The sequence below is a fragment of the Gossypium hirsutum genome, chromosome A02 (genome assembly GCF_007990345.1).
Source record: "Gossypium hirsutum isolate 1008001.06 chromosome A02, Gossypium_hirsutum_v2.1, whole genome shotgun sequence".
In the NCBI taxonomy this organism is placed as follows: Eukaryota; Viridiplantae; Streptophyta; class Magnoliopsida; order Malvales; family Malvaceae; genus Gossypium; species Gossypium hirsutum.
The window spans coordinates 105,186,023-105,207,749 of NC_053425.1; the positions used below are offsets into that span (position 1 = coordinate 105,186,023).

Genomic DNA, 21,727 nt, shown 5'->3' on the forward strand with positions numbered 1-21,727 from the left:
ATATATATATATATATTGAATCGGTGTCACAAGTAATTGATGTATTAGTTCAAATAAGGGCATTAAACTGATTAATTTGGGAATCAATAAGGATTGATTGAAGTATAACAAAAAAAAACCTGTTGAATTGAGTGGTTAAATGAAAATTTTTAATATATATTTTTTATTTTAATGATTTTTTAATTGAATTAATTAAATCGGTAAATCATTTGTTAACCGATTTTATCATCAATTATGAAAATTTTGGTCACAAGTTAGACACAATTAAATTTTTTACTTAAAATTTATTTTTTAAATAAAATAATAAATCCTAAAAATGAAATGTCTCAACTTCACCGTTTCAACTAAATTGTCATTTGTATTTTATATAATTTTTTATATAAATATGGCATTGTCATTTGTATTTTATATAATTTTTTATATAAATATGGCATTGTCCATTGTGATTAGAGTAAAAAAGCTTCTTAACCAATGATTTATTGACCGTAGATTCTAATTTTAGAGATAATATTATTAGAAAGGACAATCATAAAGAATACAAAAAAAAATGCATCGACTTTGTTGGCAAAGTTGAGGCCTTAGGACGAGTTCACCTCTGCACAAATATCATGTATCAGTTTTCTTCTAGATTATTCTAAATTTAAGTATAATTATATATAGACTTTATCCAAATTTATTATGATTTAGGTATTAATATATTTTAATTTTCAATCTGCTCTGCAAGTAGATCTTACGGTATGGAATGATGTCATTTTTCTTTAGACTATAGTAAAATAATAAATAATAAAGGACTCTCAGCAATATTCTAGTTTATGAAATTTTTTATTTCATCGGTCACGAGTTGATTGAACATCAACACAATAGTTAAGAAATGATTAAAGTTTATTATTTTACAAATATTGATAACAAAGTCATTTTTTACTTCAGCTCATTTGAACTTACGTTCTCTTACATTGATAACAATGTCGATATCAATTGAATTAAGGCTCGCGCTATATATATTACTTTAGTTACAAAACAAACATTAAATTTGGCTGAACTAACTTAAAAAGGGTTCCTGGTACTTAGGGAGACAATGGTATAATGCAATCAACTTTATAGAATAGGCTTATGAAGAAATTTTTAATGTTCAAAATTTGCATTATTTCATAATAATTATAATACATATAAGTGTAACATAAAATAAATTAATATTAGTTACCCTAATAACCAAGGTATAAACCTAGAACGTTTTATTATTTAAAATAAAATTAATTTATAATCAAATTTTAAATAAAATTAATATTATTAATTAATAATTTAGATCGGTTCAGGTTGGAATAAAATTAGGGTTGAGCAAAATAAATCAAGAAATCGAGAATTGATTTGAACATAGATGCTTAGATGTTTAAGCAATACAATTGAGATTACCTCTTATATTACAAAATTTTGACAATATTGAATATAGAAATGTAATTCCGAAATATAAGATTGACAATAGCTATTCTATATTCCATGAACCAAACTTCATGTAAGATGCTTTGAAATGATTATTAGATGTTAGATTAACTGGTCTGATCTATGTTTTAATCTGAATTATTTTTATTTTAGAGATAAAATAACATTGGTCTCGAAATTTGGTAATTGTTCTTAATTTAATCCTTAAATTTAAATTATAATAAAATATAATGAAGTGATGTTTTGAGATTAAATATTAAATAATTACTCAGTTTAGGGATTAAATTTTAATTTTAATTTGTTTTAAATGAGAATTCTTAAAAGTGGGAAGCAGGTGGTTCTGGCCCTTTGAGTTTTATTTTATTGAGCAAAATCAGTGAAGTGGAATAAAAATGTGAATATAAAAAATTCAAAGTAAGAGGGTATACACAAGATCCAAAAACTGCATATTTTGTCAAATATTATTAATCTAATTGGTTTAAATATCCTCAATTTTTATTTTATTTATTTTTAATAAGTAGATAATTATTTTATGTACTGGCTGCTACTCAAATAAACTCTACAAATATAGTTATTAATATATGTATTTTTTTTAATGTAAAACAGTGGTTTGTGGAGTTTTTTAATTATTACTAACACATATAATAATAGACAAAATATTTGATATACTGTCAATGAAATTTTTAGACTCCGCAAATTGAATTAAAAGTTAATAAGTGTCCTATAATATTTAAAAAAGAGATACGTGACAAATTTTAATATAACTTGTAGAATAAGAAAAATTATACTATCAGTGTGTCAAATACTGATCTATAAGAGTAATTGGTGCACTGATGGTAGAAATTTTAACTCTACAAATGTAATTGAGATTTTACTGCATAAATTGGGTATAAATATATTTATATAAACTGGGTTGAAACTTGAAAAATGGGAATACAAGCTGTAATTCTTTAGAAAGCTATCATATGGAGGCAAAGAGCTATTACAACTAACTAAAGTGGAAATGGTTGAAGAAAAATAATATGAATATTAATTTTTCAACTTTGAAAAAAAATATTTAATGTTATATAATTCTTCATTTCTTTAGACAAAAAAAATGGCCCATATCTAGCACTAAGTAGCATACTCTATAAACTTTATTTATCAACATTTTCAAAAAAAATATATTAAAAAAACATTTTTATAGATATTAAAAATAGTTGACACGATGTACTAAGTGTTCCTAAAGAGTAGGGGTGTTCAAATATCGGTTTGATTATTAATAGAATTACCCGAAATGTAAGAACTTTTATCAAAATATTTCTTAATTCAATGATTAATTAAGATTTATATGTTTTTTTTATTAAAATAAGTATAAAACATATAAAAAAATACATTGCTAATCTTCATTTTATTCTTTTCTTTAAAATTAAAAAAATATTATATATAATATATTATTTGCTTCAATTAATATAAAAAATAATAGTTCAAAAAATACATGCTAATATAAAAATATATTATATATATTATAGATAACCGAAATTTGAAAAAAATCATTAACCGACTTCTAGCTGAACTAAATTCAGTCACCAACCGATTAACCAAATTAAATCGATTCAGTCGATTAATTCGGTTTTAATCGAACAATCAACACCCTTACCATAGAGAGTAGAAAACAAATAGTTCTAAGAGAATTTTGATTGAGTGTTAGCATGTACATAGTATATTGGAGTATTTCAAGGGCGAAGCCAAAAAAAATTGGAGGAATTGGAATTAAATTGTATATCTTTACAATAGTAACAATGCAATTTTATTCTTTTAATAATATATATTTATAATTTTTAAATAAATAAATCAATTTTTTATCAATTTTGAGGGTTAATGTGCAATTTTATCGTTACTAATTTTAAATTTTATAAATCATAAAGAAACCTAAATAGAAAATTTTCAATTTTAAGGGGTCAGGACACCTGCCAACCCCTAGATTCGCCACTGGAGTATTTCCAGCGATGAGTAGGGTTTATTAGATAAAAAATTAATGTTAGATCAAAAAATTAATAGGGATCTCCCTCGATTGATATTCCATATCTTAGAGTTAACGGAAGGGTCTTAAAGAACTTTATTAGGAAATTACTTAACTATTTTATGATAAAATGATTACAAAGTTATAAAGGATTTTGTCGTGGATATGTTAAAATGTGATAAAAGATATTTTTAAAAGAATTCTAGTGTGAATTTGGATGGGCGGTGCGTTACAGTACGTTTAGTTTACTTTTTGTTTCACACTATAGTATCTAATTTCACCGTTACCTTTATTTTTATACTAATCACACAACAATTTTATATTTTCAAATCTCAACTAAAAAAAATGAAAGAAATCAAATATAAAAAGGAAAATTGTCACTATAGTTTACAAATCTTTTATCATGCTTGTTTTTTCCATGATGAGGAGGGACTGCATTATTTCTAAAGGGTTCAATTATAGTTTTGCTCCCTCTACTTATTAGAACTTGAGATTTAATCATTTTACTTTAATTTTAAATAATTTAATAATTTATTTTTAAAATATTATTAGTAAATTTAAATTGATAATACCGTTAATTATTAACATTAAAATAATGATGCGGAATCTTTTTTAAACTCATATTAAACAGTTGGTTGACGTGTAAATTTTTTATTAATCAAACATGATTCATTGAATTTTTAAATGTCATTGACTGAATAATTGAATAACAATAAAAAAAAATCAACTAACAAATATCATCAAATTTAAACCTGTAAAAGCAGGAGATTAAGAGTGTTTTGTTATGAGAGGTGCATTTGCCTCCGATAAGGCTAAAAATAATAGTGATAGTGAGATAAAAGATTTTACCATACCACGGCCATCACCAAATTTCAAAGGCTAAAATCAAAGTAAACCTTTTTTTTTTCCCTAAAGTGGAAAGATGAAAAATCTAACATTATGAAGTGTATATTGTAAAATAAGGTGCCAGCAGTTGCAGGGGTTGGTTAAAGAAAAAAGGGAGAGATGCCAAGAAAAACATTGATAGTTAGATATGATAACAGCACTGAAAGTTGAAAAATGCAGGGACTGATGCAGTGAAAGTTAGCTGATGGAGAAGCGTCTTCACGTGCCAAAAGGCTGGACCACTCCCCCCCACTCTGGTTTTTATACTCAAACTATCATCCAATGCTATAATCACTATATACATCCATACATATATATGTATAATGTTAGTGTTGTAGTTATAAGAAAAGAAATTAAGTTCGAATCTTATAAATAGGAGTTAACTCAGAACATATCTACAAATGGTAAAACTTAAGATATCATGATTTCTAAAATTTTAATTTTAGAAATTTCAATTAAATTCTTATTTATTTTTGTGTAATTTTTTGTATAAATATAATTTTTCTTCATTCACATCATTAATGCCTCGTAATCTAGTACATATAAAAAAGAGGTAAAAGTACTATAAAGGTCATTGTACTATGAGTCAAATTATAATTTATTCCCTTTACTTAAAAAATGGACAAATTAGTCTATGTACATTAAATCGAAGAGTAAACTGGTACTTTTTGTTAAAATTTTCATCCATTTTTACTATTAAAAACAGGTATGACTGATGGAATAATCAGATAGTTACACGTGGAGTGTCATGTGTACTTCATTCTAACATACAATGACTAATTTGCTCTTTGATTTAACGTACATACACACAATAAGAAAAAATACAATTTAACTTTTAGTATAAAGACCTCAGCTAAATTAGCCATATATGCCGAAATAGTTTAAAAATTTAAGGAAATAAGTTGTTTTTGGAGAGAGAGCGTGAATACACGTTTTTTACATAGATGGCAGGAAAACTCACCCAACTAGACGAACTTTCATACATCCTCTAATAACGGCATATTTCCCTAAATTAAAAAGAAAACGACCTATTTGGTGAATTAACAGTTGTATTTGGCATATAGCTAATTTAGCTAAAACCTTGTTAGTAAATTTATCATAAAAATAGTTTTATGTAATTAGTTGGAGTGGTGGTGCTACATTGGATTTGGAAGGGGGTGTTGGGTTGTTTTTGCTTAGGTTTTGGTGCTTTGGACTAAATTACCTTTGACTGAAACCTTGGGGGAAGGGAAACTCCGAGATGGTCAAACAACAATCTTTGACTGATGATCTGTAAATGTTATTTTTTTAATGTTGGATTTGGTTACTGACCAACAATTGATATAATAATAATATGTTATTTTTCATTTCTCAAGCGAGTGTGTGTTGGGAGGGAAAATCATGGTTCCAATGCCATATTGTCCTTTTTTCAGTTGCTTTCACTCATTAAATTGCGAGTTAGTTTCAACATTTTTCAAGACATTTAGACACTTGTTTAATTCTTCTATATCTTACTACTAATTATTATGGTCACACTATAAGACAACAACAAAAAGTTCAATAGGGTTATATATATATATGGATTATTACTTGAGATATATGATACTGTTAGAGAGATGTGTCAACTGTCAATAACAGATAAAAAATCATAGAGATTTTTGTATTAGAAATTTTTGTACAATTTATTATAAAAATGAGTAAATTAATTTTTATATGTTGAATCAAAGGATAAACGAGTTTTTCTATTAAAATTTTTATCAATTTTTATTATAAAAAATTAGCGTGACTGACAGAATAACAAGATAATTAAATATGGTGTGCCACTTGTACCTTATGTTAACATACAAAGATAAATTTTTAACAGTAAAAATGGATAGAATTTTTAACAAATGGATCAGTTTGCTCTTTGCTCTAATATATAGGGACTAATTTTTAACAGCAAAAATAGATGGAATTTTTAACAAAATAATCAATTTGCTCTTTACTCTAATGTATAGAAACTAATTTGTCATTTTTTAGTAGAATGGGTAAATTGCAATCTAACTCCTACTACAATAGCTTTTATGGTACTTTTAACATCAATAATGTGAAAATATTGTTTACAAAGAAGTTTTTTGTTTTAGTTGGACATAGATTACATTTTGTGAACTTCGTTATGATAGAGTTGGGTGACAAAACTTTTCCTTTAAAGGATAATTTTGGGGTGTTTCGAGAGTCTATTGATTACCAACAAACGACACCTCAAAATTTTTTTTTATTGAAATAAGAATCCTTAATAATTACCCATGAATCAGTCATTTATACAAAGTTGGTTAAATCAAATTTGATTTCTTTTGATTGAATCCTTGTTTGTTAAGTATATAATATTAATTTTTTTTTTCTAAAATAAAATTTTAGAAAGCAATTAAATATCCCTTATTTTTCATTTTATTGGAATGGTTTTTAATTAAATTAATGATAATGAAATCAAAAGAAAAGCTTTAAATACTAGGGTAAATTATATTTAATGTCACTAAAATATTAGTAAATTTATATTTTTCTCACTCAACTTTAAAAAGTTATAAAGTGGTAACTGAATCATTTAAAAGCTTTCATTTAAGCCAATGAACTATTTGAAAGCTTTCATTTAAGTCATTAGACTGTTAAATTTTTTTTTTAAAGAGTTCAACTAACAAGTTTCAAGCAACAATTCAACAATCAATACGGTGGATCAATATCTATCAATGAGTAGAAGGACATACTTTAGATCTAAGTTGATCGAATGGTTGGTGTTGAAAATCAAAGGAGAAAGCAGTTTGGATTTTGATTCGTAGAGTCGTGACGTTCAATGTTGTTTCATGAAAAAAAAAAGATTCGTAAAAGAGAAGGGGAAGAAAAGATTTTGATCGATGAAGGTGGTGTGAATAGAGAAGACCATACAATAATGATTTTAACAGCACGATGACTTAAGTAAAAACTTTTGAATACTCTAGATACTAATACTCAAAATTAATAAATAACTATACGTGTGACAATTATTTCAACAATGGTGTCGTGGTGTAGTTGGTTATCACGTCAGTCTAACACACTGAAGGTCTCCGGTTCGAGTCCGGGCGACGCCAATGGTTTTGCTTATTTTCCTCCTTTTTGGGGTTTCACCACGAGCCATTTATTTGGGCCAGGCTGCTATGTTATGGTCCAAGTCCATACGGCGTGTTCACAATTACAACTTCAGTCACTATTATTTATGATAGTGTTGGGTGACAAAACCTTTCCTTTAAAGGATAATTTTGGAGTGTTTCGAGAGTCTATTGGTTACTGACAAACGACACTTTAAAAGTTTTTTTTTTTACTGAAATAAAAATCCTTAATAATTATCTATGAATCAATCATTTATACAAAACTGGTTAAATCAATTTTAAATAAAATTTTAAAAAGCAATTAAATATCCCTTATTTTTCATTTTATTGGAATGGTTTTTAATTAAATTAATGATAATGAAATCAAGCACAAAGCTTTAAATACTAGGGTAAATTACATTTAATATCACTAAAATATTATTAAGTTTATATTTTGCTCACTCAACTTTAAAAAGTTATAAATTGATAACTGAATTATTTAAAAGTTTTCATTTAGGTCAATGAACTATTTGAAAGCTTTCATTTAAGTCATTAGACTATTATTTAAAAAAAAGTGTTCAACTAGCAAGTTTCAAGCAACAATTTAACAATTAGTACGGTGGATCAATACTCATCAATGAGGAGAAAGACATACTTAGATCCAAGTTGATCGAATTGTTAGTATTGAAAATCAAAGAAGAAAGCGATTTTGATTTTGATTCATAAAGTCTTGATGTTCGAAGTTGTTTCATGAAAAAAAAAGAATTGTAGGAGAGAAGGGGAAGAAAAGCTTTTGATTAATGAAGGTAGTGTGAATAGAGAATACTATACAATAATAATTTTAATAGCATGATGATTTAAGTGAAAACTTTTGAATACTCATAGATACTAATTACTTAAAACAGATAAATAATATATGTGTGAAGATTACATCAACAATGGTGTCGTGGTGTAGTTGGTTATCACGTCAGTCTAACACACTGAAGGTCTCCGGTTCGAGTCCGGGCGACGCCAATGGTTTACTTTATTTTCCTTCTTTTTCGGGTTTCACCACAAGCCATTTATTTGGGCCAGGCTGCTATGATATGGTCCAAGTCCATACGGCATGTTCACAATTACAACTTCAGTCACTATGTGTAAGCCTTTTTGTCACATTGGGTTCTTCCTTCTACTAGTAATTGTTTATGTCACAATCAATTCGGATGAAAAATCGAAAAATAAACAGACAAATTTTTTTCATAACAATTAAATATGGTGGATGGTGGGATTCGAATTTAGGTATTATTAAAGGAAGATTGACTCCTTCCTATTATAATTTGGGCTATATAAATCAAGTGGTGGAATGTAAGGGTCTTATAAGTTTCAATTTGATGGTTTGAGTCGTTCAGTGTTTAGAGTTTTGTAGATATCATCAACAAAGACGCCTCTCTTCTTGAACCAGATCCTTATGGTAGTTTCTCACGATATATTAGCTCTTTGTGAAAGCTCGAGACAAAACTCTCTCTGAAGAACAATACCTTTAATTGTTGGTAGTTTGACCAGCTGTCCGACAGACAACCTTCGAAAACTTTTTCCAAAAAAATTGAACCTATTAGATACTTAAAAACCCAAAGCTTCAATATCTACCAACAATAGTAAGACTTCATAAACTAAATTTTGTTGCCCTTAGAACCTTTGATTTACTTATCTCTCAAGTAACAATATATTGAATCTCTTTTCTCAAAAGATTAAGTTTAATTCCACACTATAACTCATTAGGAATCAAAATCCAACTCGAATTTTCCTTATTGAGTTGTGATCTTATGGACAAGTAGTAGTTAAGTTTTCTATTTATAATTTATCAAGTATCAATAACCCCAAATACTAATAAAAGCATGTCAACGTGTCAATAGGGTTACATGCTTTAAAAACTAATGAAAGCATTCACACACTTATTCAATTATTAATGCATAATTTTATATTAAAAATAAAAAATATTCTAGAATAATCCAAAAATTGTATAAATATGGTAATAGTGGTAATAAAATTAACTTGTCGATTGAATTTTAATTCGACTGACATGAACATTATTACTAATATAGGAGTATGTGAATTCGAGTGCACTGAATATTAATTTTAAATCTGTAATATCATATTATAAATAATATTAAAATTCAATAATATTAAACATTTCAAGCACCAAACCCCTAATAATTTGATAGTATAGGGTGGATCATCATCAACCTTCCTCTAGATTTTCGTATCGAGTTTTTATTAATTTTTAAATTTTAATATTATAATATAAAAGTATAATATGCATACGATAAAATAATATATCTTTCAAAAAAATTAATAAAATATAAAAAAATATACTAAAAAGAAAAACGCACATGTGCAAAAAAGAATAATGGGAGAAGCATCTTTGACTGCTACACCGTACCGGTCCAGCTCATTAACCGAACCAAAACAAAATTGGCTCTGCCCGACCGTCGGCTTCCTCTATACAGCAAACAATTAGCTGTAGAAAAACACTGCTAAAATTTAATTTAAAAATTAAATAATTTTTTCATCAAAAATAGATTCTGCATTTATTTTTTAAATTTTAATTTATATTTAATTAAAATCTTAATTAAATTGATGTGACAAGGAGTTAATATCACTAATTAATCATACACCGAAGTAGTTGAAATGGTTAAAAAAAATTATAAAAAAAATTATGTTTTATCATGGTTGAGTTTCTATTAATTTTATATAAAATAATAATAATAAAATAAAAACATTTTTATGATATGGTATAATGAAGTCAAGTTGAGCCGGAATATTGAAAAGCTCGAGCTCAACTTGAAATTCGAAGCTTAAACTCGATCAAACATTCTCAATTCAAAATATAATTGAACTATTTGAACTTGAGCTTAATTAAGTTCATTTATTGATTTTTATATACAAGCTCGAATTCAAGCTTAATTTAGCTCGTACGTTTTCAAGTTCGAGCTCAGCTGAATAAGGCTCAAGAGTGTTTGAGTTAAATATTGCTAATATCAAATTCAGCTCGATTGATAGTTTAAATTTGAACTCAGCTTGATAATTATTTAATCGAGTTCAATTGAACTTGAATTATTTGTAAGTACACCTTATATTATGATTTTTAAATCTTTAAATTTATAATTTCAACAAAAACTTTATTTCATTTCTACATAATTTTTTAATAAATATATTTTTAAAAATTTAAATAAAAATTTCGCATTTCCTTTTTGCAATAAAAAAATGAAAAAAGAAGAAGAAGAGTAATTCATGACTTTTTTTGCAATAATTTAGTAAAAATTTGGGTTTTTTTATTAAACTAGGACAAAAAAAATAAAAAAATTTCAAAATAATACAAATGAAAAACTATGTACCAAAATGGTACATTTGGGGAGGTGCCGCCTATGGCAGAGGCATGACCACCCCATGTCCAATCAAAAAATTACTGTTGCTGTCTGTTAAATTGTGGCACAGGACTGAAATATAATAATATAATGTATTTAGGGACCTGTTATACAATTGTTCCATTTAGAATGACAGCTGAAGAAAAGGGGTAAGGGTGCCGCCTGACAGTGTGGCGGTACCAAACTTAAAAAATGGGTAATTTCTTTGTTGCCCTCATTATTTATTATTTTCTTTTTATTCCCCTTCAACTCAATATATTATTTTTAAACAAGCCCTTAACCTATTTTTGTAGTTAAATAACCCCTTAACTTATGGTTCTTACTCATAAAAGCCCTTCATTTTAATATTAAAGTTAATATATTTTACTCAAAGTAAAGCTATTTAAAAAAATATATAAACTAATTCACATTTTATGTTGATGTGAATAGTTTATTAAATAAAAAATAAAATTTTAAAATTTCTTGAGAGTGCTTATATACATGATATTCTTAACTACTATTTTGAAAATTTTGATTACTTTTTTAGATTTTATGTTGATGTTAAAGTGTATATATTTTTTATTGCATCAACAAAAAATTAAGATAAAAGCTTGAAATTTAAAATATATTTACTTTAATATTAAAATGAAGGGCTTTTATGAGTAAAAACCATAATTTAAGGGGTTATTTAATTACAAAAATAGGCTAAGGGCTTGTTTAAAAATAATATAGTGAGTTGAAAGGAAATAAAAAGAAAATAATAAATAATGAGGGCTAACAAAGCAATTAGCCATATTTTAAGTTTGGTGCCGCCACACTGTCAGTCGGTACCTTACCCTTTTATTTTTTCAGCTGTCATTCTAAATGGAACAATTGCATAACCGGCCTCTGAATACATTATATTATTATATTTCAGTTTTGTGCCGCAATTTAACAGACAATAACAGTAATTTTTTATTGGACATGGAGTGGTCATGCCTATGTCATAGGCGGCACCTCCCCAAATGTACCATTTTGGTACATAGTTTTTCATTTGTATTATTTTGAAATTTTTTTATTTTTTTGTCTAGTTTAGTAAAAAACCCGTAAAAATTTACTGGAAGTCAAAGACAGTTGAAAATAAACTGTTAGAATTATTTTATTTATTTATTTTTGCGTAGCGGAGATTAAAACGCGGGAAATCAAGCATGTGAAAAACAGTTGGAGGGCGTGGAAGCGCGTGACCGAAATAAGCACGTGAAAACAGTTGGAAAAGAAACGTAGAAGAGCAGAGTGGAATTTGAATAGTAACTGATTTTTTTTTCCCCAAAATTTATTTAATTTCCTTTTAATTAAAATTTTCTAATTTCTAATTTGTTTATTTGTTTATTTGTTCATTTTCATTTTATTTCTCTTCAGCCTCTGCATCAAAGCTTGTAGGCACTAGCGGTGGCGCTTGAGATAGGCGTCGGCAATTTTGAGTGCTAGGAATATCAGATTCCGCCGGTGTTTTAACTTTTAATTTTGACTCTTGTTTATACTTTGAAGATTTTTTTCAGCCGGAAAAGGAAGCGATCTGTCGTCGCCTTTTCCTTATTTTATTTTTTCTGTTGAACAAATTACGTTAAGAAGAGAAGCAAAAAAAGGAAAAAAGAAAAGGTATGTTATTCATTTACCTCAATTAATTTCAGTTTTTCTGTGAGATTTTGATCTTTTTGAGATTTTTTTGGGAGGAAATCATGTTAACTTGGTCAGTATTGAATTTTGCGTTTCCGTACTTCGTTTAGTTTTGATTTGATTTGATTAGAAAATGTGAAGATTTGTTTTAATTTTAAAATTTTTTTAATGTTTCAATTTCGTGAATTTTTAGATAGTTTTTGGATCCGTATGTGGATATTCAAGGGAATATTAGTAGTTTATACGTTTTTGATAATCATGTTCATTGATTTTGCTCCTTTTTTAAACTTAATCTTCTGTTTGATTTTGCATTGCAATTTGTGAAATCGCTGATCAAATCTATGCTTTTTTCAATCATTTTCAGATCCAAGGACAAAAAAATTATTAAATCCTTCCAAAAGGGAAGTAAATTGAACGGATGGAAATTATTACAAAGCAATCACCTCAAGGTTGCAATAATATTTGTCCAACGCCACCTCCATTACCAGGCCCAGCTATGAACTGTCGGCGTAAGGGATCGGCAACAAAAGGAAACAGCTGTGCGTTAACAGCCACGAGAGATTTGTGGGATAACCTCTTTGATAGGGGCTATAGGGCCGATGTTACAATTAGAACTAATGATGGTGGAATCATCTATGCACATGCCGGTGTTCTTGTAAGCCCCCTCCTTGTATTTCCATCTCAGATTTTAATGATTGTAAAAAGCCTGTTTAATGTCATGAACTAACCCCATATTGTTTTTTTTTTTTCTTTCTTGTTTGGCTCATTCTTTCATAATTTAAACTAATTAAAACACTCTCAAGTCCAAATATTGATGAGTTAGATAAGCTTTTTTTGGTTTCTTACACAGTTTGATAGTATATGCAAGTTTTAGACCATAGACAATGATCAATCCTCTGTGTAAGTAAATAGTTATAGGCATTGAAACGGTGGGGTTGTGACATTGCTGATTTGCATGATTTTGTTCTTATCATTGATTCAATCCATTGACTAGATATTTGCCTACAGGGCATGGCCTCTCCCGTCTTAAGAGGCATGTTGAAACAAGCAAAAGGTGTTGGCCATAAGAGATTGATTTCAATCCACGGTGTTCAGCACGACGCAGTTCGTGTTTTCATCCGGTTCTTGTACTCTTCCTGGTAACTACCCTTTCCTTGGTAGAGATTTTTTCGAATACAGTTCGTGAACCAGTATAATAATTGGAAATCAGTTAACATTTGTTCAAAAGATGGACAAGCTAGGAAACTGCCAAACTGGTCTGTACTTGTTCAGTTTTAAGGCCATTAAATGCAGAAATTAGAGCCATTGATATCCAGTTGGCTGCATCATGTTACTAATTTCCTAAGTGTAATTGGTTTTCATCTGTAGTTATGAGCAAGAAGAAATGAAGGAACTTGTCCTGCCATTGTTGGTATTGTCACATGCATTTGTTGTTCCTCAGTTGAAGCGAATTTGTGAACAGCAACTCGAGAACAGCTTGCTTACGCTAGACAATGTCGTCGATGTCTTCCAGCTCTCTTTACTTTGTGACGCACCTCGGCTCGTGCTGCTTACTCACCGTATGATCCTAAGGAACATCAAGGCTGTTTCCGCAACCGAAGGATGGATTGCCATGAAGAGGAGCCATCCAGCACTGGAAAAGGAAATTTTGGAATCCATGATCTATGAAGAACAAGTAAGGATATGTCTTTAAGGCTGTTTTTCATTGTTATTATCACTTTGATCTTAAACTGGTAAATGTGATTTTCCCAGATGGAGAAGGAGAGAATCAGAAAATTGAACGAGCGGAAGATTTACCTTCAATTATACGAAGCAATGGAGGCTCTTGTTCACATATGCAGAGACGGATGCAGGACAATTGGTCCATGCGATAAGGATTTAAAAGACGACCAAAAACCTTGCACTTACGAGGCCTGCAAAGGGATCGAATTGCTTGTTCGCCATTTCGCCGGTTGCAAGTTGAGAGTCCTCGGCGGTTGCATCCATTGCAAAAGAATGTGGCAGCTCCTCGAGTTACACTCCCGTCTCTGTGCGGATTCAGGTTCATGCAGAGTTCCTTTGTGCAGGTAATTAAAAACCAAGCAACATGCTTGATGTCAATTTTGTTCACTAAAATAACTAATCCGCAAAAGTTAGGTAAAAACACTTCTCCAGTCCTTCTCAATTTTGATATTAAGCAAATTGGTCCCTCTTCAAAAATTGAAGTAATTTAATCTCTATTAATTTTGAAAGCAAGCAACTAATTTGTCAATAGTACATAATTTTGATTGGTTTAATAACAAATTTAGCCCTCAATTTTTATATTTTGCTTAAAATTTATAAGCTAAAATTATTAAATCAAGGCCAAAACAACATAATGTGTAAATGTTACGAGCTAAATTTGTTATTATACGAATAAAAAAATGTACCATTGACCAAAACACCAACATTGTGATTAATTGTCCTTAGTTCTTCACTTTCGAAATTGATAATGATTAATTATTCTAAACTTTATGAAAGGGATCAATTTGTTAAATATCAAAATTAAAAGAGATCAGAGACATCTCTTTACCAAAGCCATTCATTTATCCAATCTTATTTATTCTAATGGCTTATTGAGACCCTAACTTTTCAATTTTTTTTTAAGGAATTTCAAGGATAAAGTCAAGAAACAATTTAAGAAGGATGAGATGAAATGGAAAATACTAGCTAAAAAAATCTTGAGCACAAAGAGAATTGGAGGTGAACCATTTTTTCTGTCCTCCAAGTCCATCTCTTCATATTAAAATAAAGTTATAGATCTATTTAAGGGTCACGTATAGATCGGTATAGATCGGCGCCAAACTAGGTTTTTTCAAGTTTGGATTCGTTCAACACTATATGTAATACTTAAATATGAAAATAAAAACATGTATTAATTACGAAAATATGTATGTAATAAAAATTTATATAAATATTAACGTTTAAAAAGTATACTTTTGTTTTTAATAGTAAAATGGATTATGGGACACATTCGGATGAAGCTTGAATAAGGAAATTAGAAAAGAAAAAAAAATCCAAACCACAGCTACTTAAACGGTACAGATGATTTATTTGTAAATTTTAGTTTCCACTTTTATACCTTTTGATATGCAAAACAGCAAAGAGTCATTCCCTTCCTAATAAGCTTGGTTTCTTCTAGTTTGCAAATTGTCAAATATTAGATGAGATATTTTTGCTAAAAATTATTTTTTTATTTTTTGAATTTTGAAGATTTCATTTTTATAATTTTATTTTTTATTTAAAATATGAAAAATTAATTTTTAAAATTTATTTAAAAATTTTATGTATTTATAAGGGGTAAATTCCAAGTTGACAAAAATTGTATAGATAATATCTATTTTAAAAGAAAAAAAAAACTAAATGAGCTTAGACTTTCACATTGTGCAAATAGTAATTTAAAGCTTGAATGCCATTGGGTATGGTTGCACTTCCATTTCATAACTATTTACAATGCCTATACGATTTTTTGAAACATTTATATGCCATTTTAATTTATTTTAAGCTATTTGATACGATGTTTTATATCATCTATTGGTATAATTTATAAGTCTAAATATGTTAAAAAGTTTTTTATACTCTTTTAAAATTTAGTTATTATATTTTTTATTTTGAGGTATTAAGTTCTTATGTTTTTTTTTAATTTAAAAATCCTGATCCCTTCATCTTTTTTTTGCCATTAAAGTTAATGATGACAAATGTAAAATAATTTTATATGGCCCTCGACTATAATTTTTATTAATTTGGTATTCACACTTTAAAAGTACATAATTTTTTAATAAAATTTTAAAAAATAAAAAATCATATTTTTTAAATAAAAATCATAAAAAATAAACTCTTTAAAATTTAAAAATGAAAATAATTTTAAAGATATAAAAAAAATCTAAAGTTTCAACATAACAAGCCATCAAAAACTCAAACAGTATGTCGCCTACCAATTTAAAATTATAAGAATTCCATATCTCTTTTTAACACAATTATTGCTTCATTGTCATCTAAAATTGTCAACAGCCATACCGATTTGAAGTTTCCGTCCACAATCTATATTATTTGGGTAATTAAAAAAATTTCTTAATTCTACCGTTTTTCTATATTATTCCTGAAAAAAAAAAAGCATGAAAAATTCCCTTTCAAACTAATCAAAACCAATTATTATTGTGGGGGCAAATGGACACCTAAAAAGATTGCTATATGTCACAAGAGTTTTCATCAAAGATGTCAACTTTTGTAATCAAGCACTTTCTTTTTTCTTTTGGCTTTTTCTTACATGCAACTTATGACTAATTATGTAGGTGAGATACGCCAAAGGAAAATATCATATACAGTTCATTTATAAAATAAGCTATTTATTTATTTGAAATTTGCTTCAAATATCTTGGTACAGTAATTTTGGTCCCTATCTTGCTTCAATAATTTTTGCTGGTAAGGCAATAAATAATAATTTCTTTCAATGACTAATTATCACGTGCATTCGTAGTTAATTTTTTTAAAAATTTATAACTACGTATCTTTAGATTATAAATTCTAAATATAAAATTTAAATAAATATCAATGACTATCACTGATAAATATTGAGTACAATAATAAAACTTATAATACTTTAAAAAAAATCGCATATTTAAACTTTAAAAATGATATTTTTAAAAAAGGCCATTGATACCAAAAATAAGCCCTAAAATGAATGTTAATAATACCATAAAACATTCACTAGATACCAAATAATTCATTCCAATGAATAATTAACATGTATGTTGATGGTGTAGTTTTTTAATTCCCTAAGTGAAAGTTAAAAAGTGTACACATATACTTATGTTTTATTTTAAAAAATTATTTGCACAAGATGTCGTTAAACAATTGCTCTAAAATTTTAAATTAATACCTAAACCTCAAAATATTTTAATTTTGCCCTCAAAATATTAAACTATTAGAATTTGTTAACTTGGTCGTCATCTTAGGCATTAAATTCTTGTTTGGATATGATGTGAATTATGTTTAAAACATATGGGCTTAAAGTTTAATTAATATATATATTAAAATCATTGTTGTTAAAATTTACTATTTTTTTAACACATTATATTCAAGTTGTTCAAGTTATAAGTATGTGTTTAAATTTTAGTTATGGTGTTCTAAATATGCTTAATGTCAAATTCAATCTAACATTTAACGTTAAACTAAAAACTAGATTCACAAATGGACCTAATTAATACAATATTGATATTTTGAGGATTAAATTAAAATATTTTAAAATTTTAAAACAAATTTCTAAACAATAATTTGAAGACTCCTCTTGGCTGTTAAAAAAATAAAAATTAAGAAAATTTATTTGTAAAATTAGAAAAACTCCATCAATCCAAACTTAAGCCTTAGAGATGACAGTGTAGAGAGAGACAACCATCATCCCTTAAAGGAGTAGTCTTCATACATCATAGAACAAATATGAAAGACACATTAATCATACCCAAAAGAAATAACTTATGCAATAAAGGTACATTAAGTTAAATTCTACCATTTTCAAAACCTTATGTGATAAACATATTATCAAATATGTGATGCTATGTCAACTTGCTATTTCCACGTAATACTTAACAAAACTATGCCATTTTAGTTAATAGATTTAACGACTATCATTTGAATCATAGATTTAACGACTATCATTTGAATCAAAGTTAAAATTTCAAAATTCGAAAAGTATAAGAACTAAAAATAATCAAATTAAAGAACATGACTAAATCCATAATTTACGCATGTTAAAAGACTAATAGCAAAATTTGACCTAACGAATTTAACAAGTTTTTCTTCAATATCAACACACTTGTCAAGATGCACAAAAAGTTGAGTGAAGTTCAATAATTTATAATTTTTGTTGGCCATCATCAAATAAATAATTCTAGAGAGAACTCTTGAAATTCTTCAGTCTTTTCATCAACGTGATCAAATATATAACATGAATGGAGGTCATTAAGAGGTTTTTGTACTTCCATGGACAAGTTATTCACTCATCTAAAAGTTTTTCAAACTATTAATACTGAAGTCATTTCTAAATTATTTTTTATGGGTATAAACATGCACATCAAGTCTATACTAAGGGAATAACTTGCAAATAGGGTCACTTAAATGGGCAGCCTAGTGAAAGCTGCTTTTTAACCTTTATGGAGAGTTCTTTGGTTATTATTTCATAACTGGACAATTAATGACATAATTCAGCCAACAATGGTGTCCTAAATCGAAAATCCCACAGCCAATAAAACTGGAAAAATCAAAATTCAACATTGAAATTCATGATTCTAAGGGAAAGGGTTAAATCACTATTTGGGGTCTAAACTTGACAATTGTTCTCACGTTGGAGCCTAAATTTTAGGATTTTTAAGGAAATATCAGGGATTAACTTGTACACCAAAAATTCAAGCCTCAATGTGGGAACAATTGCCAAGTTTAGAATCTTGGACAAAAAAGTTCAAACCCCAATAGGGGAATAATTACCAAGTTCAAGGCCTAACTTGGACAAAAAAAATGTTCAAACCCCAATATTGGAATAATTGCCAAATTCAAACCCCAAAAAGTGATTTAACCCTAAGGGAAACCATCCCTATAACAACAGTTCAAAACATCCAAATTCAGAGCATATGCAAGGCAAAGGTTCCAGCTATCAAGTTACCTGCCTGTGAACTGAGCTATATATATAGATAGATTCTCAATTCACTAAAGCCACCAACCTTAAAGAACCAATGGTATACTATAATTTTAAGCTATCATTTCTGTTGATACTTTGTACATTCACAAATTCTCGCGTTAGCATACAGAGAAACGTCCTCCAGCAGTAACCAGCTTTGATTCACGAAGTTAACCACATTCACATTCAACGTCAAAGTTGTTTTCTACAATAGGAAAAGACCTATAGTGATCTTAAAGAACCAACAAAATAAGAAAAAGAAAAGACCGAAATCGCTTCCAAAATATTCAGCAATCATTGAAATTCAAAGGATGGAGAGAAAACTTTTAACACTACATTAAAAAGTTACCAGAGTTTATGATTGAGATTTAAACTCGAACAAAGCTTTTTTCACAATTGTTCCTTGCTCTTTACAAGAACTAAAGGAGCGGAATTACCTGCTTCATCACCTTCAACGCAGGCTGGATCAACTAAAGCAGTGGAAATGTTACCATTGTTTTCATTCTGTTCAAGTAAAAAAAAAAAAACAATAGTATTAGACAAATCATACCCAGTACTCTGGTTAGAAGTAAAACCAAAATATACTTCAAAATTCAATGAGATAAAAGATTATACATTTAACATCTCCTTGGTATGTAATTCTATAAACAAGGTCTAAATATCGAAAACATACAACACACGGTTTAATCAATTGGTTCATACAGTCACTTAAAAAGGCGACATTGAACAAGAATACCAGCATCTACAACAGCTTTCCGAGTCCATTGTACCAAAAGGAGAATGAAAGGCATACCTTTTTGTTTACAGTTTGAGCCTTCATAAGTTCATGAAATTTACGCATCAACATCTCTTCTTCTACCTACAAATAGGAAACTAAGGTGTTATTCCGGGTATTTTTTGGTTGAATTCTGGTCTTCATCTCTAGACTATACTCAAATTCGGGATTTAATTATTATACTTTAATTTGGCATAATTTGATTCCTCTACTTTTATAATATCATTTAATACACTTAAATCATTAACTATCTTGTTAAAATACTAACATGATTCTTTTATTTATTTATTTAAAATCCTACTTCCAACTCAAAATAAATAAATAAATAACCCTACCACCTAGAATCTACTACAAATTTTAACAACATTTTCAATGAGATCCTCCCTAATAAGCATTGTCCTCTTTACATCAACACTGCAATTCATCCTACCCATTACCAAAAGTCTAAACCCATTACTAACTTCATACCCCCTCCTAACTACTTCAAACAACTTGGTGAATTATTTGCCTGAGGGTAGATGCACCATCTCAGTTGTTAAATCGTTCACTAATACCTACTGATTATCCAATAAAAGTTCCATAATCAACAATAGAATTTCCCAAATAGATAAAATCCAGAGCCACCAAGTGCTTCAAAATTCTATAATCAGAATCGTTACCTCCAAGGTTAATATGTCCAGCAACGATCTTTACCTTGAATATACCCTCTTTAATGGTAGAAAGAGAGACACGAGAAGTATCATCACTAAAACGAAAGATAAAGGCAATCCCAACTGTAGAGCTTAGGTAGGCATTCGCACTTTCACTACATGCAGACTGCTCTTGCAGTAATTTGCTTCTCTGTACCCATGTCATAAACAACAACAATACCAGAACTGTCATCAAAGCAGGAGATAAATGACCGCCTCTGAATAGTATAACCATTAAATCTATTCTGTAAAATCTAACCGACAAACACTCCCACCTATTCTGTAAAATCGAACCAACAAATGGCCTCACAAACTCCCTCGTTCTTGTAACAACATAATGACCCTTACAACTATAATCACACACAAACTGAGAAACCTTTGTCCTAACGGTAGTCATTTGACAGTACTGATCAAACAACAAAAGGTTATCACAACCTACACTAGGAGATACTTCACTATCAAAAGCCTTAGCTAATACCCTTGCAAATCTCTTAGACTCATCAACTGAACCAAACAATGTTTTGGATCCAAATACTCATTATCTTGTTGTTACCAGTAGACTTGAAACTCGAGCTGGGTGTTGGAATCAAATCTTTGGTTCCTTCAATATTGATCACCTCGTCAACATTAGCAATAATCTTGGTTTCATCATTAACCCCAGACATCCCCATCTCATTATAATTTGTGTTAAGCATTTCATCGAACACCTTGGCTTTATTAGTGTCTCTACTTAACGATTCTTATTTTGATAATCACTTGGACTGGCAAGACAAAATTAAACCATGAAAAAATAGAAAAAGAAAAGAAAATAACCTGAAGCTTATGCAATTGATGAGAAATTGATGAATAAGATTCTAAAAGCAGCTCATTCTGCATCTCCAAATGCCTAAAAAATATAAATTAAAGAAAAAAAGTAAGCCAAATTTTCGTGAAAAATAAAAATAAATTAGGGTTGAAACTTACTTGAATATTTCGGCGGTGTATCGTGGATCCATACACGAAATTGAAGATTCAAATACACTTCAATTAATTATTTTTTAGCCAAAAAACGATCAAGAACACAAATACCCGTCCTCCTATCTTTCGCAGTCGCGAGCATGGCGCCAACACGCGGTTCCTTTATTTAAGGGACGGG

The 21,727-nt window shown here is 28.6% G+C and overlaps 2 protein-coding genes and 2 non-coding genes across 8 annotated transcripts; 3 read left to right on the top strand and 1 right to left on the bottom strand.

Moving 5' to 3' along the window:
* The first annotated feature begins 7,330 nt into the window (after positions 1 to 7,330).
* On the top strand, positions 7,331 to 7,404 carry TRNAV-AAC (transfer RNA valine (anticodon AAC)). The gene has a single exon. It is a non-coding gene; the product is annotated as a tRNA-Val (tRNA).
* Positions 7,405 to 8,341: 937 nt separating this feature from the next.
* Positions 8,342 to 8,415, top strand: TRNAV-AAC (transfer RNA valine (anticodon AAC)). The gene has a single exon. It is a non-coding gene; the product is annotated as a tRNA-Val (tRNA).
* A 3,545-nt stretch (positions 8,416 to 11,960) lies between these two features.
* On the top strand, positions 11,961 to 15,392 carry LOC121209447 (BTB/POZ and TAZ domain-containing protein 4). Of its 3 annotated transcripts, XM_041080110.1 has the most exons (7): positions 11,961 to 12,070; positions 12,183 to 12,422; positions 12,805 to 13,095; positions 13,449 to 13,579; positions 13,809 to 14,115; positions 14,193 to 14,506; positions 15,067 to 15,392. In XM_041080110.1, the coding sequence occupies exons 3-7, from the start codon at positions 12,859 to 12,861 to the stop codon at positions 15,203 to 15,205; spliced, it is 1,128 nt and encodes a 375-aa protein (XP_040936044.1). In that variant the 5' UTR covers positions 11,961 to 12,070; positions 12,183 to 12,422; positions 12,805 to 12,858; the 3' UTR covers positions 15,206 to 15,392. The 3 variants fall into 3 exon arrangements, with proteins under 3 accessions (XP_040936044.1, XP_040936046.1, XP_040936040.1); XM_041080112.1 differs by lacking the exon at positions 11,961 to 12,070 and having other exon boundaries at positions 12,143 to 12,422; positions 15,077 to 15,392; XM_041080106.1 differs by lacking the exon at positions 11,961 to 12,070 and having other exon boundaries at positions 12,144 to 12,422.
* Positions 15,393 to 18,712: 3,320 nt separating this feature from the next.
* On the bottom strand, positions 18,713 to 21,727 carry LOC107943627 (uncharacterized). Of its 3 annotated transcripts, XM_016877400.2 has the most exons (6): positions 21,556 to 21,727; positions 21,406 to 21,478; positions 20,597 to 20,743; positions 19,922 to 19,987; positions 19,566 to 19,632; positions 18,713 to 19,333 (listed from the first exon to the last, which is right to left on the bottom strand). In XM_016877400.2, exons 1-6 carry the CDS (start codon positions 21,585 to 21,587, stop codon positions 19,299 to 19,301), a joined length of 420 nt encoding a protein of 139 aa, XP_016732889.1. In that variant the 5' UTR covers positions 21,588 to 21,727; the 3' UTR covers positions 18,713 to 19,298. The 3 variants fall into 3 exon arrangements, with proteins under 3 accessions (XP_016732889.1, XP_040936052.1, XP_016732888.1); XM_041080118.1 differs by lacking the exon at positions 20,597 to 20,743 and having other exon boundaries at positions 21,556 to 21,716; XM_016877399.2 differs by having other exon boundaries at positions 18,713 to 19,632; positions 21,556 to 21,716.

Bases quoted from the DNA above. Each gene is read 5' to 3' on its own strand.
- LOC121209447 (XM_041080110.1), top strand. From the start codon at position 12,859: ATGGAAATTATTACAAAGCAATCACCTCAAGGTTGCAATAATATTTGT. The intron at 14,116-14,192 runs GTAAGGATATGT...TGATTTTCCCAG, and splicing joins CCATGATCTATGAAGAACAA to ATGGAGAAGGAGAGAATCAG. The intron at 14,507-15,066 runs GTAATTAAAAAC...TTTTTTTTTAAG, and splicing joins TGCAGAGTTCCTTTGTGCAG to GAATTTCAAGGATAAAGTCA.
- LOC107943627 (XM_016877399.2), bottom strand. From the start codon at position 21,587: ATGGATCCACGATACACCGCCGAAATATTCAA. The intron at 19,988-20,596 runs GTAAAGATCGTT...TCCTATTTGTAG, and splicing joins TTAAAGAGGGTATATTCAAG to GTAGAAGAAGAGATGTTGAT. The intron at 19,633-19,921 runs GTATGCCTTTCA...TTACTTGAACAG, and splicing joins CTCAAACTGTAAACAAAAAG to AATGAAAACAATGGTAACAT.